General features: G+C 46.8%; 1 protein-coding gene across 1 annotated transcript; it reads left to right on the top strand.

Annotated features, from left to right (window-relative positions):
* The first annotated feature begins 207 nt into the window (after positions 1-207).
* PPP1R15B (protein phosphatase 1 regulatory subunit 15B) lies at positions 208-17370 on the top strand. Its single transcript, XM_069633112.1, has 2 exons — positions 208-3317; positions 15391-17370. The coding sequence occupies exons 1-2, from the start codon at positions 1086-1088 to the stop codon at positions 15583-15585; spliced, it is 2427 nt and encodes an 808-aa protein (XP_069489213.1). The 5' UTR covers positions 208-1085; the 3' UTR covers positions 15586-17370.
* The last annotated feature ends 388 nt before the right edge of the window (positions 17371-17758 follow it).

Here is a 17758-nt window from a genome sequence, read left to right as displayed (position 1 = left end):
TTTATCCGGGGCTACAACCAAAAGACCCAGGGCTATAGCCCCCACCCCCAGCAACGCCCTGGTCTTGCGCGTGCTTCCGGATACTTTAGGCGCGTGCTTGTGGTCAGTCAGTCACTGCTATGGGAAAGAACGTGAGGTAAAAGCGCAGTTTCACAATGACGGCTAGGAGTGGCGCATGCGCAGTCCCTGCTACGGCTGATGCAACGGAGGAAAGGCGCGGGAGGGGCCGGGAAATAAAGTGTGATGGGGAAGGAAAGGGGACCCGTGTGTAAAGAAAAGCCTCGGGAGAAAAGCGGCGTGGCAATTCAAAGCTTGGCTGACAGGAACGCGAGGGGCGATCGTAGAAAAAAAATATCTCCCGACGACCGTCTCAGGGGAGCGCTCGAAGCGACAGGGCTGGAGGAGGGCGGAGCGGCGAGCATTCACTGAGAGGAGCGGGCCCGCCCACACGGCTTTAAGCCCTTCCCAGGCAGCTTACTACGCGGCGCCGCCGCCATCTTCCTCCCCGTACCGGCTCAGCAGCTGTCGGACGCAGAAGGGGGGCGCTGCTCCTGTTCTCCCGAGCGCCTCAGGAGCCGCGCGCGCTGTGAGCAGCAGGCCCCGCGCTCCCCGATCTGAGGAGAAACCAAGCCCCGCCAATTGCCTCGCGACCCAGGGCCGCTCGGCAACGGGCACGGATTGCTCTCGCGCCTACCGGCCAATCAGCGGCGCTCTCTGGCTGCTCGCTTCAAAGAAGAAGGACCCAAGCGACGGAGCTCGAGGCTTTCCCAGCCAATCGGAAGACGGAACCGTGCCTCGCGCAGCAGCCGTTGGAGCGGTTGACAGGCGCGCGCCCCCTGCGCCTTCTGAGGAGTGGGCGACCCCGCGCGGTCGCAATCCCAGCGACCCCCCTCCTGAGGAGCGGACGGTGTCCATGGTACCGGGGCGCTGAGGCCATCGAGTCCGTCTGATATGGAGGGTGCTCGTCTCTCTCGCCCCGCTAGCCACAGCCCAGAGAAGCCTCCGCGCCAGGCCGGGCAGCAGCAGCGACGAGTCAGCGTTCCCAGGCCGCTCGACTGAAGAGCCGCCAGCCCAGCGGTGACAGTATGGAGGGCACCCGCCACTCCTCTCTCGGCCGCCGCCCCGGCACATGGCTCAGCTCCCTGGCCCGTCTCTGCCGCCCTCTGCCTGCCCTCCTCCTCCGCCTGCTGCTCGGACTCCCGGCCCGCTGGCTGCAGCTGCTTGCCCTGGCCTGGGGGGCTCTGCTAGGTAGGGACCGGCTGCTGCTTCAGGCCGAGGAGGAGGAGGCGGAGTGGCAAGAGGTGCTGCAGGCACTGAGGGGTGGTGGGCCACTGCACCCGCAGGCTCTTTACCTGGGCCCCGAGCCTCTGCTCTGGGAGTCGGGGGTGAAGGGCATACCAGCCGATCTACTGGAGGGGCTCCGCCCGGGCCTCCTGGATGGGATCCCGACCGGACTCCTGGATGCTTTGCCCGCAGAGGTCTTGCATCAAAACTTGAAGATGATGATGGGGGCCGAGGAGGGGCCGATGAAGATCCAGGCCTTTCCGGGGTTTGGCCTGGTGTCCTGTATGCTGGGGACGTCCTGGGCCGAGTATGAGGCATGTGGTAAAGACACGGGGGTCTTCCCCGGATCCTATTGCCAGGGAGAGGCCTGCAAGGACTCGGGGAGCGGCAGGCACAGCCCCTGGCAGGACCTGGAGGACGAATTCCTTTCATCTATGGGGAAAGGAAGCCCCTTGCATGCTAGCAAAAGGACTGGCCAATTTGAGCATGTAAATAAATGGGAAGAGCCCCCAGAATCTGTCAGCAAATGGTTTGATTCCCATGAGGAAGTAAGGGCTGAGCCTGCTACCCCAGCCAGTACATTTACAGATTTCCATGAGAAGCTTTCTATCTCTACATGGCCGCAGCCCCCTAGAATTGTGGTTGACCCTGTACAGCCAAGCACAGAGATGCCACTTTTGCTGACGTGTGAGCCTGTTCTGTCTGATCACGTCTCATGTTCTAGTCGAAAACCCCTCGAATCCCCTCCCATGGTGTCAACAGTTCAGGCCTCTGCGGAAGGCCCTGGATCGCTGGCGTTGAACGGTAAATGCACAAAGCAGGAGCTGCCAGAGTTACAACTCATCCGCACAAAGCGCCTGGATTTCCTGCAGCAGTTAAGCAAAGCTGACCTACTACCCACCCCTGACCAAGATCACGGCTATTACAGCCTGGAGGAGAACCCCCTGCTCAATGAGGACCCTGACACCCCATCATCTGTTGAGGGACCACTGACAGCCCTGTCCCGTCAGAACTCGTACACTGAAGCACCCTCTTTGTGTGAAGGGCCGCAGCTGTTGTTGCATCAGTACTCTGATCCCCTTTCTAGTGATGATCACCCAACCGTCCATTCATCACAACTTAAAGACCCCAGTAAAACTTCCTCCTGTCCAGAATCCCTCCCTTGGCTACCTACATCAACCCATTACACTAGCAACGTTTTCTTTCCACACCCTGAAACACTTTTGGTTGCAGAAGATCGTGGCATGGGTGGGACATGCACAGAGCCACACGGTCCACTCTTGGCCATTGAAGGAAACCAGCAGATGGGGTTGGTGGACACATCTGAACTCTCATTTGGGTCGGACTTCTGGCACACAAGCTTAGCAAATGATCACGATGAGGAAGACTCTGATATTGAGGAAGATCTGCCTGCCCCAGTAAGGCCTGTTTGTAACAACAAATTAATTGACTATATTCTGGGGGCTGTGTCCAGTGAGGAAGAAGGGGAAAGTTCTGATTCTGAAAATGACTGGGATGAGGAGGAGGGTGATGATGGGTTTGATAGTGAGGGCAGCCTTTCAGTTCAAGAAGACTCCGGGGATCTGAAAATGTGGATGTCCTATAGCAGCCATGATCCTTACAACCCACAGAACTTTACAGCAACAATTGAAACTGCCCCAAAGATCAAGGAAGAGCCAGCTGCTGGCGGCAGTGACTGTTCAGAATCCTCTGACTCTGAGAAATCTTCCTGGGGGGAAAGCCCCCCAGGGTCTGAATGTGCCAGCTCGGATGAGGAGTCGGAGTGTAGTGCAGACGAGGAAGAGAACTTGAGACTTTGGAATTCATTTAATAACTCAGATGATCCATATAACCCTCTACATTTTAAGGCACCGTTTCAGACTGTTTCCAGAACCAAAACTGTGGTTGTGTCTGCCGAGAGCAGTTCTATTCAGCGACTCAGCACCTCCCACTGTTGCGTCTTGCTGTCCCATCAAGTGCAGCACAATGAACTCCATAGTGAATGCACCATCAGGAGTTCTAACCCAAAAAAGGTATATTTCAATCCTTTAATGCAGATTACATTTTCCCACACTAACAGTGTTTGTTGTAATGTTTTGAGAGCTCTTTTTCATGAAAAGGTGGTTCTTGTGATTTACTTTGCAAATGCTTTTCATACTTTTACTTATGAGACAGCAGTCTCACTTGTCGGGACAGTTGAAATGGCCATCGTCTGGGGCTGATTTGCTGAAAGTTATTTAGCTCCTGCTTGTAGCTTAGAAGAGCCTGGTTAGCTTGACACCAACAGCTGCGAGTAGCAACTTTTGACTCCTCCTACCAACTGTTGCCATTCAAAAAAAGGCACGTTAACTGTTCGGGCACAAACCAAGCATTTGGAGGACCTTTTTAATGGGTCTTATCGGGCCTCATAATCTACACTGACCAATAGCCATTCACACGTACTTGACAATTGAGAAATTAGTTTCTTGTCGGTTTCAAAAACGCTTTATTGTCATGGTGGGTGACTTTTATACATGGCTAGTAGCTTGAAAATTGTTTCTCTGTAACATTTAGAAAAGACAAAACAAGTTATAGTTGGCATTTGGTGGATGTTTTTATGGCATGATCTTTACTGTTTCTTTGTTCCAAAGAAGCTGCACCTGCTTATTATGCAATGCCGAATACAGTCTACTAAACTTTCTGCAGGGTCCAATATAAGCAATGATTGTAACGACGAATAAGTGATTGCAGTCTTATTTAAAAAATAAAATGCCCAACCGTGTCAACACCATTTCCAATGGTAATGGACTCCAGCACAGACTAGTACCCTCTGGTGTACCATCAAGGTGATTTGGGAATTCCTATCGCCACCATGCCAGTTCTGTGTCTGATTCAGTCGAGTCTACTATCTCAGCAGATACTCTGATAGAAGATCACTAGTGTCTGCTAGAACAGAATTCTCACAAGATTGACTCTATTCCACCATGCGCCGGCAACGTACTATGTTGGAACTCGTGTCCGCCTTCGCTCCCGCCATATGCTGGAGAAGAGGGGCCCACTAGCAGCCCAGTCGATGCAGCAATGATTTGTGTATGACCCTTGTGTACGGATTCCTGACCCTACATGGATCTGTTAACATGCAAGTTGATTTTTAACCAAGAAATAACTTGACAGGCTTACAGACTCTTAAGATGTAAGGGACAGGTGTGTCATAAATTGTGTAACTTTTTTAATTGTAGTGTTTCTATGCCTAAGAAATGTTCTAAACCTTTTAACCACAATAATGCGCTTAATACCGGAAGTGTGCGCCCGGGATTTGAACCTCTGTTGGTCTGCGTTGTCTTGCTTCCAAGAAGAGCGTGTTGCCCCTGAGCTATCCTCCCAGCCCAAACAGGGCTGCGAGGATTGCCACCTCAACCCAGTGCCATGATTTAGTATCCTAGAACAGCAAACTCCTTGGATGGACCTCTTATTTGGTCATAACAGGATTAGGAAATTCTGCATCTGTTCAAGCTCAAGTTTCACAGATCTTCGTTCCGCTGCCTGTAAAACCCTGAGCTTTACCCAACGAAGGTGCTTTATTTAGATTTGGCCAATATTGGGCACAGGTTGGTTGCCCTGCTTTTAGTTCTTGTCTGTCTGAAATGTTAATACTGGGTGCAGGTGGTACAGTATTTTTCAGCCGTTTTATATGACCCGTTATTGTTGAATTTAATTTTGCTTTGTCAACCAGCAGTAAGAATCTGGCCTTTTAATTAGCTCAATAGAAGCTTTCTCCAGGATCATTCTCGGGACAAAGCTTGTGGTGCTGGCCATGAATATAATGCTTTAAGACAGTGCATCACTTCGTTTTTGGGCTGAATGGCATGTAGCCAAATATGGGGTAGCTCCTGGATAGCTGGCATCACTCAGCGAGCATGCGCTATCGCTAGAGTGAGATGGTCGAGCATATCGTGGAGCAAATCTAACTTTCATATGGGATGCAAACTGTAACCTTTGCCTGTTAGATGTCAATTTCTAGCGGAATATTTATACGTTATCATGGACATGGTTAATGTCCTGTAGTGGCTTTGTGTCAAAACTAGCTACTTTGAATTTGACAGGCTTTAAATAGCTTACAGCCATTCTAGCCCCTAATGAATGGCCACTTGTGAATTACTTTTGTCAAGGGCATTTCATCCATCAAGATCTGGATGCTTTGGGGTCCCTTGGTCAAGAGGACTGGATATTTTGTTAGTGATCAGTAGGATAAAAGCTATTTTTCTGGTTCACCACTGGGCAAAGAATTACTTTCACTCTAGCTAAAAAAGAAACTGGGTGGAATGAAGGGCATCTGGACATGCTTTGTCATTGGCTAATCTGACACCAATAACCAACTTCAGACTGCATTTCTTTTGTGCTGATGCTGGATTACTCTTGGACTGAACCACGCAATCCTGTCTTTTACTGTTACTCTTTTGCAGTTACCTTCTGTTAAGGCAGCCGGTTGGTCTCGCGTGGCTGTTCAGTCTGCTTACCAGTGACCTGCCCTTTCGGGACTGTGCTCCAATATTCTGTTTTTAAATTCTTCCGACTACTCGTACGTTCGCTCAGTGCATACAAAATGTTAGTTCGCTCACTCCCTGGGCCGTCCATATCTCGCGCAATCTAAAACGTGTGTAAATCGGGGACTCCTAGCTATTGGTACCTACCCCAAGGAAACAGAAGCAGTTCAAGTTGGGATAACGATCTTGAGTTATTAAACTATGCTGCTTCATATTATTTGGCCACTTGCTGGTCTTTGACACGTGTTGACCTAAAAATAGACATTATCTGATGCTTGGGTAAGATGAGAACTAGTTTGTTCAATGGGCGTGGGGGCTCTTCCAGATCCAAAAGGAGTGCAAAAAACAAAACCGCCAGCAGTACAAAGATGACCCAAAGTTGTCTTAAAATCCTAGTAGTTAATGCTCCTGTTGCCTTCAAACCTCTCCCTTTTTCTCATCCAGGATATTTGGTACCTTCTCGAAGCTCTTGCCACTAGAGAAAGTGCCCCTCCACACCACAGACCGCTACCACATCTGGATAAGACTCTGGAAGAATTCAAAACACAACCAGACTTTGATGCCAGTTTGCTTGGCTTTCACATAAACACGCTCCTGCTCCCACAAGAGCCCAGTATTCAAAAATCCTGCGTGCAGTGTGGTCGGTAAGGCTAAGGAGGCATAGTTAAACAACACAGATTGGAGGAAAAAAAAGTTAGAGACCCTTCTCTAATCCCTACTACCAAGATGGATAACCTATGCTACAAAACGATCGATAAATGGGTGCTTGTCGGGATGTCTCAAATACTAACCTATCGCTATCCTAACTCTATTGAAAGAAGGTAGGGAAAAACTGATTCTCGGCTCTTGCTTATTCAACAGGTTACTTCACCCCTGGAATTGGTGGTGGTTGGTTTCTGACCACTAGCTAATAATTTGCACTCTTTTGTCGGTCCAAAAGAAGGGGAGGCAGGGGAAACTTTTTTTTACATTCTTGTAGAAAATTATTGGCCAGGTCAGGTTTCAGGTTTATCCCATCCCCAGGGACATGTACACTTGACCTGCGCAGATGGGTACTCTCAAGTCGAAGAATGTTCGTTCCTTGTGGCCTCTGGTAGGTGGTGTACTTTTTCATCCCTGTTTGATCTATCTCTCTCGCTTGTTTTATTTATTTGCGTGGTGTACTCACGCCCACCCTGTGATCCAGAATGTGTTATGGGCACCTTTTACCCCTATTTTCGTCTTGGTTTGGTTCATCCCTGGTCAGTTATCCAGATATATTCGGAAGTGAGAGTATTTTACTCTCTATTGTTTACATTTAACTGGAAAATATTTTTTTAGGTAGTCAAAATGGAAGTCCAATGCGAATTTTGTAAGCGTGGAAATAAGTTTTAACTGAAACATACATGTTTTTATAATGATTTCTTTGCATCTAGATATTCGTGTAGATTAAGATATTCCGATCAGGCAGTTATTTTTGTAGTTTCGTCCTGTGATACAACACACACTACTGGTACAAACGTATCCATGGAGCTGTCTGGGTGAAAGCAGGGACACAAGGAGTCCTAATTTTTGTTGTATTTTGACTCACTATTTTTATTTTTTCTGTAGTATTTGCATATTTTTAGGGAGTGTGGCCGATACACCCCTTATCTGTAGGGCTGTCTCTGGTGGGGTAGTCCTCCAGTTAGCCATTACAGGCTTCTTTGGCCCTGTTGGTTGATGCGTTTTGTTGAACCCTCCGTGGGGTAGTTCTGTTGGCCCTTCATGGGTTACAGCCTTCTCTAGCCCATCTGGTGCTTGATTTCGTTCACCCGTTTCTGGGGTTGTCCTTCGGTTAGCCCCTCGAAGCGTACAGACTTCTCTTTTCCTGACGGGTCAGTCGGAGCACACTACAGCACCCTGTGATTTTTCTCCTGCTGGGAGCGTCGGTATTCCTTGCCGCCGGTAACTCTTCGCTTCGATGGTGGTAGTGCTTCCTGCCTAAGCAGCTCCTTACTGGCTCGGTGGTTCCACCTATGTCAAAGCTACAGCATAGACTGTGCAGTCGCCAGTCTCCCATAACATGGCGTTTGTCTGCGCAGCTCTGCAAGCTTGCGCTACCGCAGATTCGCTTCTCCCCCTGCTCCTGATGTCTGACTGAAAAAGTTCCTCGCTGGAACAGAAGGCGAGATTTGGTTGATCGTGGCTTCTTCGAGGTGGCAACAAGTACAGTTCAGAAACCAAGCTCTCGGCATTAAAGGGGCCGTGCTAATAATTGCTCTGTTCACTTCCCACATATGTCAGTGTCAGACTTGGGAGTAAGGGGAGGTGTAATGCGGTCCTTACTCTGGCAGTCCTTGTCCCCAGTTGGTGGTTACTCTCATTGCGATCCCGTGTACATAGCAGGCTCGCCTGTGTAGTCCCAAAGGGGATTGCTCCTGCTTGGGGAGAAGGGGCGTGCGTATTCCTTTGATGCGTCACAGCTTGTTTTCTGTCACTGTTTGTCAAAGTAAAGCCTTAATTACCAGGAATGGGGATTACAGAACTGCTATCTAAGCTTGATCTTCTTACATTTGTAAATTGGTGTGTTCTCCTTTATAGCATTTCAAATTTTGAAGCCATATAGAGGTAAATACTGGGATGTATGTTCATCACAAGTTTCCCCCTGTCTGTGTTTTAAACGCATGTTGGAGCAGAGTATCTGCTGCACGCCCACTAGATTGCAGGTATTTCCCACCTGATGGGTGTGAGAAACCTACAGGTGTCTCACCTGCTAGTCCCTGGGGATCTGTCATCCAGGTGGCCAGGACACGGCTATTGCTTTTGGATCCAGTGCGGGAGGCTCACCTGGATGAGGGGTCCTCGGGGAGTGGAAGTGGGACACTGAAGGATTAGATGCGGTATCCCCTTCCCTGTAACACCTTTTCCCCATCCTAACAGGTAGGATACCTAGGAACTCAGCCCCCACTCCTTTCTCAACACTAGCACCTTCTCACGGACAGTTCACTGTGAGCGACAACAGACTAATACCAGGGCCGTACCTAACATGTCACAACACCATTGCAATGTCAGGCTGGAGAGCAGGCTGTCCCCTTTGAGCTTCTTCCTGCCAGACTTAGTGAGAGGGATAGGATAGTTGATAGAAAAGCAGTTAGAAAAGATGGGTGAGACGGAGAGCACCATAGGGGTGCAGGGAGTAAAAAGGGTGGTAGAGAGGGGGGGAGGTGAGGTTGTGCAAGGGGGGGGCAGACAGAGGGGGACACAAAAGGGGGTACAACAAAGAATAAGAACTGACCTACAAATAGGGAACCTAGAAGTAGAGAATGCAGATGTAGTATGGAACAAAAGCAAAACACAGAGGTCAGCAGGGAACATAGAAGACAAGAATGCAGGCACTTGCAATGTGTTGCCACGATGCCTCCACCCCTCACTCATTTGGGGCCACTACTTTTCAATCCATGCAATCTTACTGCCCCCTATGTGAACAATGCCTCGCAACTTCTTAAGACTCTGGGACCCGGTCCGTACGCCTGTCCCGCTGCAAATACATTCTTATTGCATCAGCCATCCGCTCGCTGCCTTTTCACCAACACTCGCCTTCCTTTATTCGGGACCCCAACGTGCCCTTGCAGCACTCGGGCTCCTGCCACCCCTCCCCCCATCGCACATAACACTGTCCACCCACTCACAGACACGGTGAGACACCTGAAGGTGTCACCCACTAGTCCCCAGGGTTCTGTCCTCCCAAGTGGCCAAGACACGGCCATCGCTTTTGGATCCAGTTCCTGGGGGTGGACCAGTGCTGGAGGATCACCTGGATGAGGTGTCTTCGGGGAGTGGAGGGTGAGGTGCGGTATCCCCTTCCTTGTAACACCTTAGCCCCATCCTAGGATACCTAGGAACTCAACCCCCGGACCCTTTTCCCGACACTTTCTCACGGACAGTTCCCCATGAGTGACAACAGACTAACGCCAGAGCCGTATACCTGAAATGCCCCAACACCATGGTCGGGCAATTACAGATCATTGTACACACCTGACTTCATCACACTTCACCATACCGATAAAAAGTGAAGCATGTAGTCACACACTGAGCGAGGCAAGGCACACAACACAGCAGTTCCAAGACAGCAGTTTAATACAAGGAAAAAGACTGAGAGGATTGCAAGGGTTGAAGTACTGTTGACCTTTAAGGACTGTTATTTTCATGAGACTTGGAAAGAAAGAAACCTAAGGAATTAAGGCTGATCAGTTCGGAAGTACCCGGGGCTCTCCTGCGTCGATAATGAAGGCGGGGAGGAGCGATTGCTGCTGTGACACTGCCCTTGGCTTGTACCACAAAGTGGCGTCAGAGAAGACGGCACAGCCGGTGAGTCGGAGAGACTGATATCAAACCAGCTTGTCTTTTGAAACAAGTTTGCAAGCAGCAACATTGTATAAAGTCTTTATCTTATCTTTATGGCTAGTGGGGTCTCATGCCCCGCTATTATCCTTACCCACAACATATCGGGCACTAATCCCCGAATCGAGAAAGGTACCTTGCCCTCACCTTCCCTGTACTCCTACATTCCACGAGGAGCTGCCTCAGAGTCTAAAGGCTAGCAACCTCAGTCTGGGCAACAGTTCTTAGCTTTGTTTCGACTCCAACTGGATAGAATTTCTCCTGTATGGATTAGGTTCATTCGGATCCTCCAAGAAAGACTGCCTCGTCCTCTACCTTAAGGAATCCTCTCTTGTTGTCCAAAGGGGAAAATGATTTTGCTGAAGTCAGTTCACGCATTTCCACTATTCGTATGCAATCATAGTGGACCACAGCTTCCTTAACATCATTGGGTTGAAAATTAGTGTTTAGGTCACTATTGCACTCCCTAGGGATGCCCTTGGCCAGCAGGTCTAATTTGGACAAAAACGTTGATGTGCCCTGATCGAAGTGCACCTTTATGTCCTCATAATGTGAGTTGGCTTGTGGGGCAACTATGAATCGTTACAAGCAGACTTCCAATCCACAAAGGATCTGAGGGATCTTGGACCCAGCTCGTACCTTAGACTTGCCATGGGCAAGCTCTTCGGAAATCCCAGGACCTGCTTCCATATTCTTCCCTCTAACCTTGGCCAATGCATTTCCCAAACCTGTGGTTTCACTTCGTCTGTATAATCTGGCCGGGATTACTGTGGCGATATAGAATTTAATCAGTGGTAATGGGGAGAATTTACAGAATTTCATCGAAGCTAGTTTATATAGCACAGAACACCCAAGACCAATACATTGCTAAATGAGCAGAAAATGGGGACACATCGAAAATGGCGTATAATTTCAACGAGAACACACAATTACGAATGATGAGACCTTGAAAAAAAAAGTTTTGTTCACCAGCAGGTTTCAAATTAAATCTGGCTCATTCCTGTATCCAGGATTTTGATGACCCCCCAGAACTTTCCTAGATGGTGATTCTCGAGGTGAAGTAAGATGAGAAATTCTGGAAACGTTATTTAGGAGTTAAGATGGCCACTTTTAAAATGAATGCGGAGGACTCGATGTAAATATTTCAGACCAAGAGTTTTATATATGAGAAAACTGAAGATTAGCAGTTGTGGAATATACTGCTGCATATAAACTTACCGCAATCTATGCCTGTAATGTGAATCTGGCAGTATAGTCCAAATAGGATTCTAACTGGCTTGAGGAAAGTTCTCTTTTTCACAATTGAGGCTTAACCCAATTGAGGTCAACACAGTTTTTATGGTTGTCAGTGTCTCATTAAGTGTGGAGTCATGCAAACCATTGCTGTAAAACATAACTGCGTGTCAGCATAATAGTGAAAGCCTATATCTAGACTGGCCAAAGGTTCATCAATTTTGCAGTAATAAACAGTATAACAAAACACACATTTTGTTGGTACAGGAGGAGAATCATCTCAAAACATACTATGAAATCCTGGCCATCGATGTCTTGCAAGTATAATTTGATTGCCAAGCATGTTGAAAGCCACCAACGGATCCAACATGACCAGGAGGGACTCTTGATCTTCCAAAGTTTTTTCCCTACCATAAGGTTAAAGGCCTGATTATTGTCACATACAAGGATGTGTTCAACAAAGTACTGTATCTTGGAAGAAACAACCACTCCACACTTTACCTTTTTAAGGGAAGCACTGGGTCTGCAATGTAATAGAATGTCTAATGAACAAGTCAACTACAAGAAACGTTCAGAGCGTCTGTTAAATGCCTTTACAGTTTGGAGTCATTGGGGAATTCGGTTGGAAGGGGGAGGACTTGACCGTCCTTCTCTGTATTTAAGAGTATTGGATTTCCTGGACAGGTCTGTTTCATTGTTTCAATGAAAAATCTTTGATCGTTTGGTGGAACCGTTTTTAACTAGACTTGGTGAATTAGTAATGGTCCAGTGAGAAATGTGGGCTCAGCTGTCATTTAATTTGGCGATGAAAGCGTTCTGGACTTAATATAGCAGTTCAAGATAATTGGGTTAAACGCAAATTAACTGCTATTTTGCAGGTGCTGTTAATATAGTAAAAATGGCTGTAGCAAGATTTTAGTTTCTCTGCAGTCGTGGCCTGTTTGAGGTTTTTCCTGAACACATGACTATGTTTTCATACATTCCATGCGAGGATAAGTCCCATTGGCTAAATCAGTTTTCTATTTAAGATGGCAGGATTAGGGGTAGATTCACGCTCCTTTACAAGACCTAGCGAGCCGAGGCTGAGGTGGAAAACCTGAACACACCGCCAATGGTAGTCTGGTCCCTTTTTCATGCGAAAGGGATTTTATTTGAGGTTTTTTTTTCGGTTTTGACATTATACTTGCCCCGGATGATTTGACTCGTGCTCTGGAAAGACCGATAGGGCTGCCTTTAAAAAAAAAAAAAAAAAAGGAACCTCGAGTAGGAAATTACCAGTATATATCCATTTGTCTCGGTTTCGAGACTGGAACCAGTTCACCAAGACGGCTTACAGGAACACTGCAATATATAGGCCTCATGGGCTGTAAGTCAAGCAGGCATGCATGTCCCTCATACTAAGTGCAGCATTGGATGCTGTCGAGTGGGATCTCGAGGATGACCTATCCAGGAGATCCTGCTCTATTGCATCCAATGCTGCACCTAGTATGAGGTTCATACATGTCTGTTTGAAGCCCGTGAGGTGCCATGGTACCTTCAGTGAATCTTTCATGGGCTTCTCCAGGTGATCTGCCCAAATGATGTATGTTATCGAGTGGACATGGAGGGCTACAGTGAAAGGTCTTTTACCGCACTTTATTGATGTTTGGAAATGGACTGAAGGAAAGCATCAACATAGAACACAGCAGGCTTAGTTAATCATTGTTTTTTTTATTTAGATGCCTGACATTCATGGCTGATGTGGCATCACCTTTTAAAGATGAGCGTTTTTATGAGCAGTTGGATCTCAAATTGTGTGTTGGATGCAGATAGGCTCGTGGGCTTTATACAAGGTGTGCAGTGTAGATTGAGGCTTATTTTTCTACCGCTGAGTGACTAGTATGTAATGCAAGACCAGTGAGCTTTTCCTCTCCCTCTCAATCGCAGATCTCACTAGGCTTACTCTTATGCTAGAAGGAGCTGTAAACATCTGCACAGAATGTCCCACCTGTAAAAACGCATCAGAAGTAGCCATTTCCTGCAAGTCCTATACGTGCACCACCACCCTCATCGTTGGCTTGTACGAACACAGCGGGCAATGGGAAGGAGCCCTGCTGTGACTGAAGAGGGTTGTTTCCTTGGGCCTACTGGTCTCCATTGTGTTGGCAGTGGCCGTCGTCTGGCCATATGCGTTCTATGCAAAACCAGGGAAGCCTTTGGTTGAAATAGTTTGGGGTATTGGGTGGAGCCATATAGGGGGAACCTATGCAAGGTTTACTGCCTTGGCCCCTTCCCATCTGGATGAAGTTAACCACTGTGGCAGATTCAGATTCTGCGGATCAGCGAGTATGCTACCTGTTGGTTTTTTTATGGTAAGACTTGATTTCTTTCGAAGGTCCTGTAGTAACAACGGTCCTGGATTTTCTCACTCCCGAAATGTTTCTGTTCCGTTCGGGGTTTTTTCAAAAGTTGAAGATACGAAGGTGTTTGGGGGTTTAAACAAAAATAGATCTTGTGCTCATCTAGTGAATCAAAAAAAAATATTTTTGGCAGCCATAACATTAAAAAAAACAGACGGAAGAGCTCCTGCAATAAAGCATGTTTTTCCCAAAAGGCAAGTGCCCTGTTTCCCATGAGACATTCGTACACAATCGCCTATTGGACTTCAGCTGAGAATACGTGTTTTTAGCACATAAGTGCTCAGGTTGCATGTCTGGCAACCAGTGTCTTTGTTCTTTGGCAGCATATATTTTCGGTTTGCCTTAGTTCTGAGACATGTAACGGGGAGGCAGCCTGTTTGTAAGTTCACCCGGCACGAGGGAGGCGCTGACGCTGATGTCACCTAACCTGGTAATTATTCACACGGGACATGCTCTGGACTGAGGTAAAAGGGTGAAACTGGTACTCTTTGTGGCTGCGCTGGCTGATGTAACCTGTGCATTGGGGAGCTGAGCCGAGCCCGGCTTGGTGCATTCGTGCGCTAGGTCTGTATTGCTAGCTTATGGAATTGAACAAAGCAAATTCCATGCACACTGACGATGGAAACTGAGTTGACCTTTCTGCTCAGGGTGAAGGTGTCCTGTTCTGTTTCTGTGCCACATTCTCATGGTAAACCCTTAGAGAGTGCATGTGTTCAACTGCCCATTGAACCCAACATGCCTCTTGTAGGTGGTGGTACTGGTTTGGCACCGACTGTGCAGGTGTACACCGCCTTTCTCTTCTGATGGTGTCTTTTCTACCTGCTATGAAATGCATGTAGCTGCTGACAATCAAAGGAAAAGTAACATCCTCCAAGCAGTTGGGACTCTAAACCTGTATTTATTTAGTGTGCACCTGAAGCTTTGGGGGCAGCCTTGAAATGGTACTTGAGTGGACCTTTTTGGGTAGGTTATCCCTATGGTGTATATAGAAGGGCGACATCTTGAGTGTTAAAAACCATTGGCAAAACTCTCGCCAACCATAGATTTTCAGCCTGCTGTGCAAAGCTGATCTTCCAGTCAGACTAGGGACCATCCCACCTGCACGCGACCCCAGATCTCATAGGCTCACTGTTGAGGTGCAGCTCGAGCCTCTAGGCATGCAAGATCACAGCACCACAGCCCCAGTCTATGCCTATCTCACCAGCCATGATAAATTGAAGCGTGAGGCCCAGAAGGTTCTGGATGAGCTACAAGACAACTGGACACCCCCACCTAGAGGTGTGCCCAGATTAATGCCAGTGGTTATGATTGATACAAAAACCTCCCGTTTTGCTTTTTTTTAAATATGCCATATGCTGCACTGTTCTAAATGTATTGTATGAGCCTTTTACTTTGGTTGGGTAAGAGCACAAAAAACGATTGCTTAAGCTTTCCTTTCAGCTTGTGTCCAGTGCGCCTGGAGGTTAATCTTAATCGGACATGTGACTTGGTAAATACTGCAGGCATTCGTTTTCCATGGACTGCTTGCTCTGTGAAAGAATGCTCTTTGTAAGATTCCACTGACTGAGGATTTTTCTTTTACTTTGTAGGTTACGTTCCTCGATGAAGTTGTGGAGCACTATATAGGTAATGAAGACCGCAAGGGCCCATGGGAAGAATATGCCCGGGATCGCTGCCGCTTCCAGAAACGCGTGAAGGAAACGGAGCGTGCCATTGGACGCTGCTTCACCCCGCAGCACAGACAGCAGCTCTGGGACCTGATATGGGGAGAGCATTGCAGCTGACGCTGAAAACCAGATTGCTGCTCTCCATTTAGGGGAAAACGTAGGTTGCAATTTTAATAGCAGGGAATAAAAATTGGAACCCAGTTGAACCTCTATTCTTTTACAATTGTGACATATAGTGGCCCAAAGGGAAGCATTGCAAGTACTTCAGCCACAAAGTGATTCTGCGAAATCTGGCCCCTAACGGGATGGAGCAAAAGGCGGGAATTGAAATGACTTCTTGCCCGTTTTTCCCCGGACTGTGTTGCTTCTAGAGGATTTTTAAGTTATTTTTATATATATATATATATATATATAAATCTGAGTACATTTTTCTTCCATGGTGCATCTTTGCCCAGTGACTTTAGTTTGGAGAGATTACCCAAAGCACCCCCCACCACCTCGCTAGTATGGTGTTCTACCAACTAGTCAACACTTTATTTCCTAGCTGCAGTTATTGTCTTTGGTTAGCATTGTTTAAATTCTGCTTCTTTCCGAATTGAAGACCATGACATTCTACTGAAAGCAGACTTGTACCTGAAGGCAATTCTAATGCAGTAGTGATGATACTAAGTCACTCTGCTTTTGGTGCTTCACACACTTTTATGTATGTTGCTCTCTAAGTTTAGTAATCCATGTCTCTCTCCAAGCGAGCAATCTGGTTTGACCACTTCCTCTGATGGTGTAGGAGAAATGCCATTTGGTACTTAATCTTGGATTAGCTGCTCGGTGCCCCCGCTACCCTCAATGTGCCCTCTAGAAATATTTCCAAATAACTTGATGATGATCTGTTTATGGGCAACGTTTTTTTTTCTTCTCTTTGCAAGAATAAACGTTTTAAGGCGTCTATAATTTTTTTTCTTTCGCTAATCGTGCAGTTGCCTTTTAATTTGCATTTCAATGCAGTTTTTAGTTAATGGAGGCATCACTGTTGAGAATATTAAAAATATGGTTGGAACAACTAGCTCACGTGTTTGAACACCTCAGATTTCAAAGGCTGTTAGTTCTATGAGGAATAATTCATCATAACGCCTTCTTTGGCAGTGGTTCTGTTGAGGCACACGCATGTAGACAAGTCTCACGTGTTCACACAAAGCTTTTTCTTTTCTGCTTAAGGTGTGAAGCTGGTTTTTGCATCCAGAAGCACAATATAAATAATTGCCTGTCTCTTGCTTCCAAAGAATCTATTGCTTCTGAGGATGTCTACGGGTTTGCAAGTTAAATTCCACCATCTTATTATTCTGGGACGAAAGCCGCCTTCTAGTCTTTAGTGGCACACAACTCTGAAAATCTTGTTTTGTGTTGGTTTTTCCTGATAAGTAGCAGCTTATTGGGCACATTGAGGGCAAACTCTGGCATGAATAGCTGAATGTGTTTGTGAAAAGTGTTATCCATGCTCCTTTGGGCTCCAAGAAATCAACAATTTTGTTTTTGCTTATCCCGCGACAGAGTGTCTGTGAATCTAAACTCTGCCTATCTATGGCCTAAATGTGTACTTTCATATATTAGAATGCATTTTTACCATCTGCAATTACTGGATACCAAGCTGTTTCAAGAGGGTGTGAATTCTGCTTTAAAAGAAACGAAAGAGGAAATGGGACTTGTTGCATATTATATTTAAATGGACACTTTGTAATTATGAGATTTTATTTTTATATTCTGGTTCTAGGCCAACAGCCTTTGTCATGGTTGTTATTTTACAGAATTAATGGAATTTGATCCAATGTATTTGTTTCTACTAAAATAATATATTTCTCTGTTAAAATTATGAAACCTGTACATTGAAATAAAGAGATTCGCACATGGCTTAATTTGAATAGTTTGCTGCTGATTGGAGTCTGGGGTTGAGCTCCATTCATCACACTAATTGGGATAGTAGGGTGCCTACTGTGGAGAGGAGCAAGTGCTGCTTAGCTGGTGAATAAGTGCACCACTGACCAAGGACTTGAGCCATCTTTTTATGTTGTCCAGTAGATGGCCCATGAGAAGCCATGAACTCCAGAGCTGCCTACAGCTTCAAGTTGCAGCTCTAGAATAAGTGCTTCTGATTGTACCGAAGCAAGAGTAAGATTACTTTTAAGTAGGTAAACACCAGCTCGCTTTCCCTCGTTTGCATGTTTCCCCTATCAGCTGAGTCACTGGTAATTATTTGATGCGTGAATGTTGTCAGTCGCAGACCAGCTCTGAGCCTCAG

The sequence above is a fragment of the Ambystoma mexicanum genome, chromosome 13 (assembly GCF_040938575.1).
Source record: "Ambystoma mexicanum isolate Mex_15411 chromosome 13, UKY_AmexF1_1, whole genome shotgun sequence".
NCBI classification, from domain to species: domain Eukaryota; kingdom Metazoa; phylum Chordata; class Amphibia; order Caudata; family Ambystomatidae; genus Ambystoma; species Ambystoma mexicanum.
This window is presented reverse-complemented; position numbering and strand designations above follow the sequence as displayed.

Excerpts from the sequence above, each read along its gene's own strand:
- PPP1R15B (XM_069633112.1), top strand. The coding sequence starts at position 1,086 with ATGGAGGGCACCCGCCACTCCTCTCTCGGCCGCCGCCCCGGCACATGG. Across the intron at positions 3,318-15,390 it reads GGAGTTCTAACCCAAAAAAG|GTTACGTTCCTCGATGAAGT; the intron begins GTATATTTCAAT and ends TTTACTTTGTAG.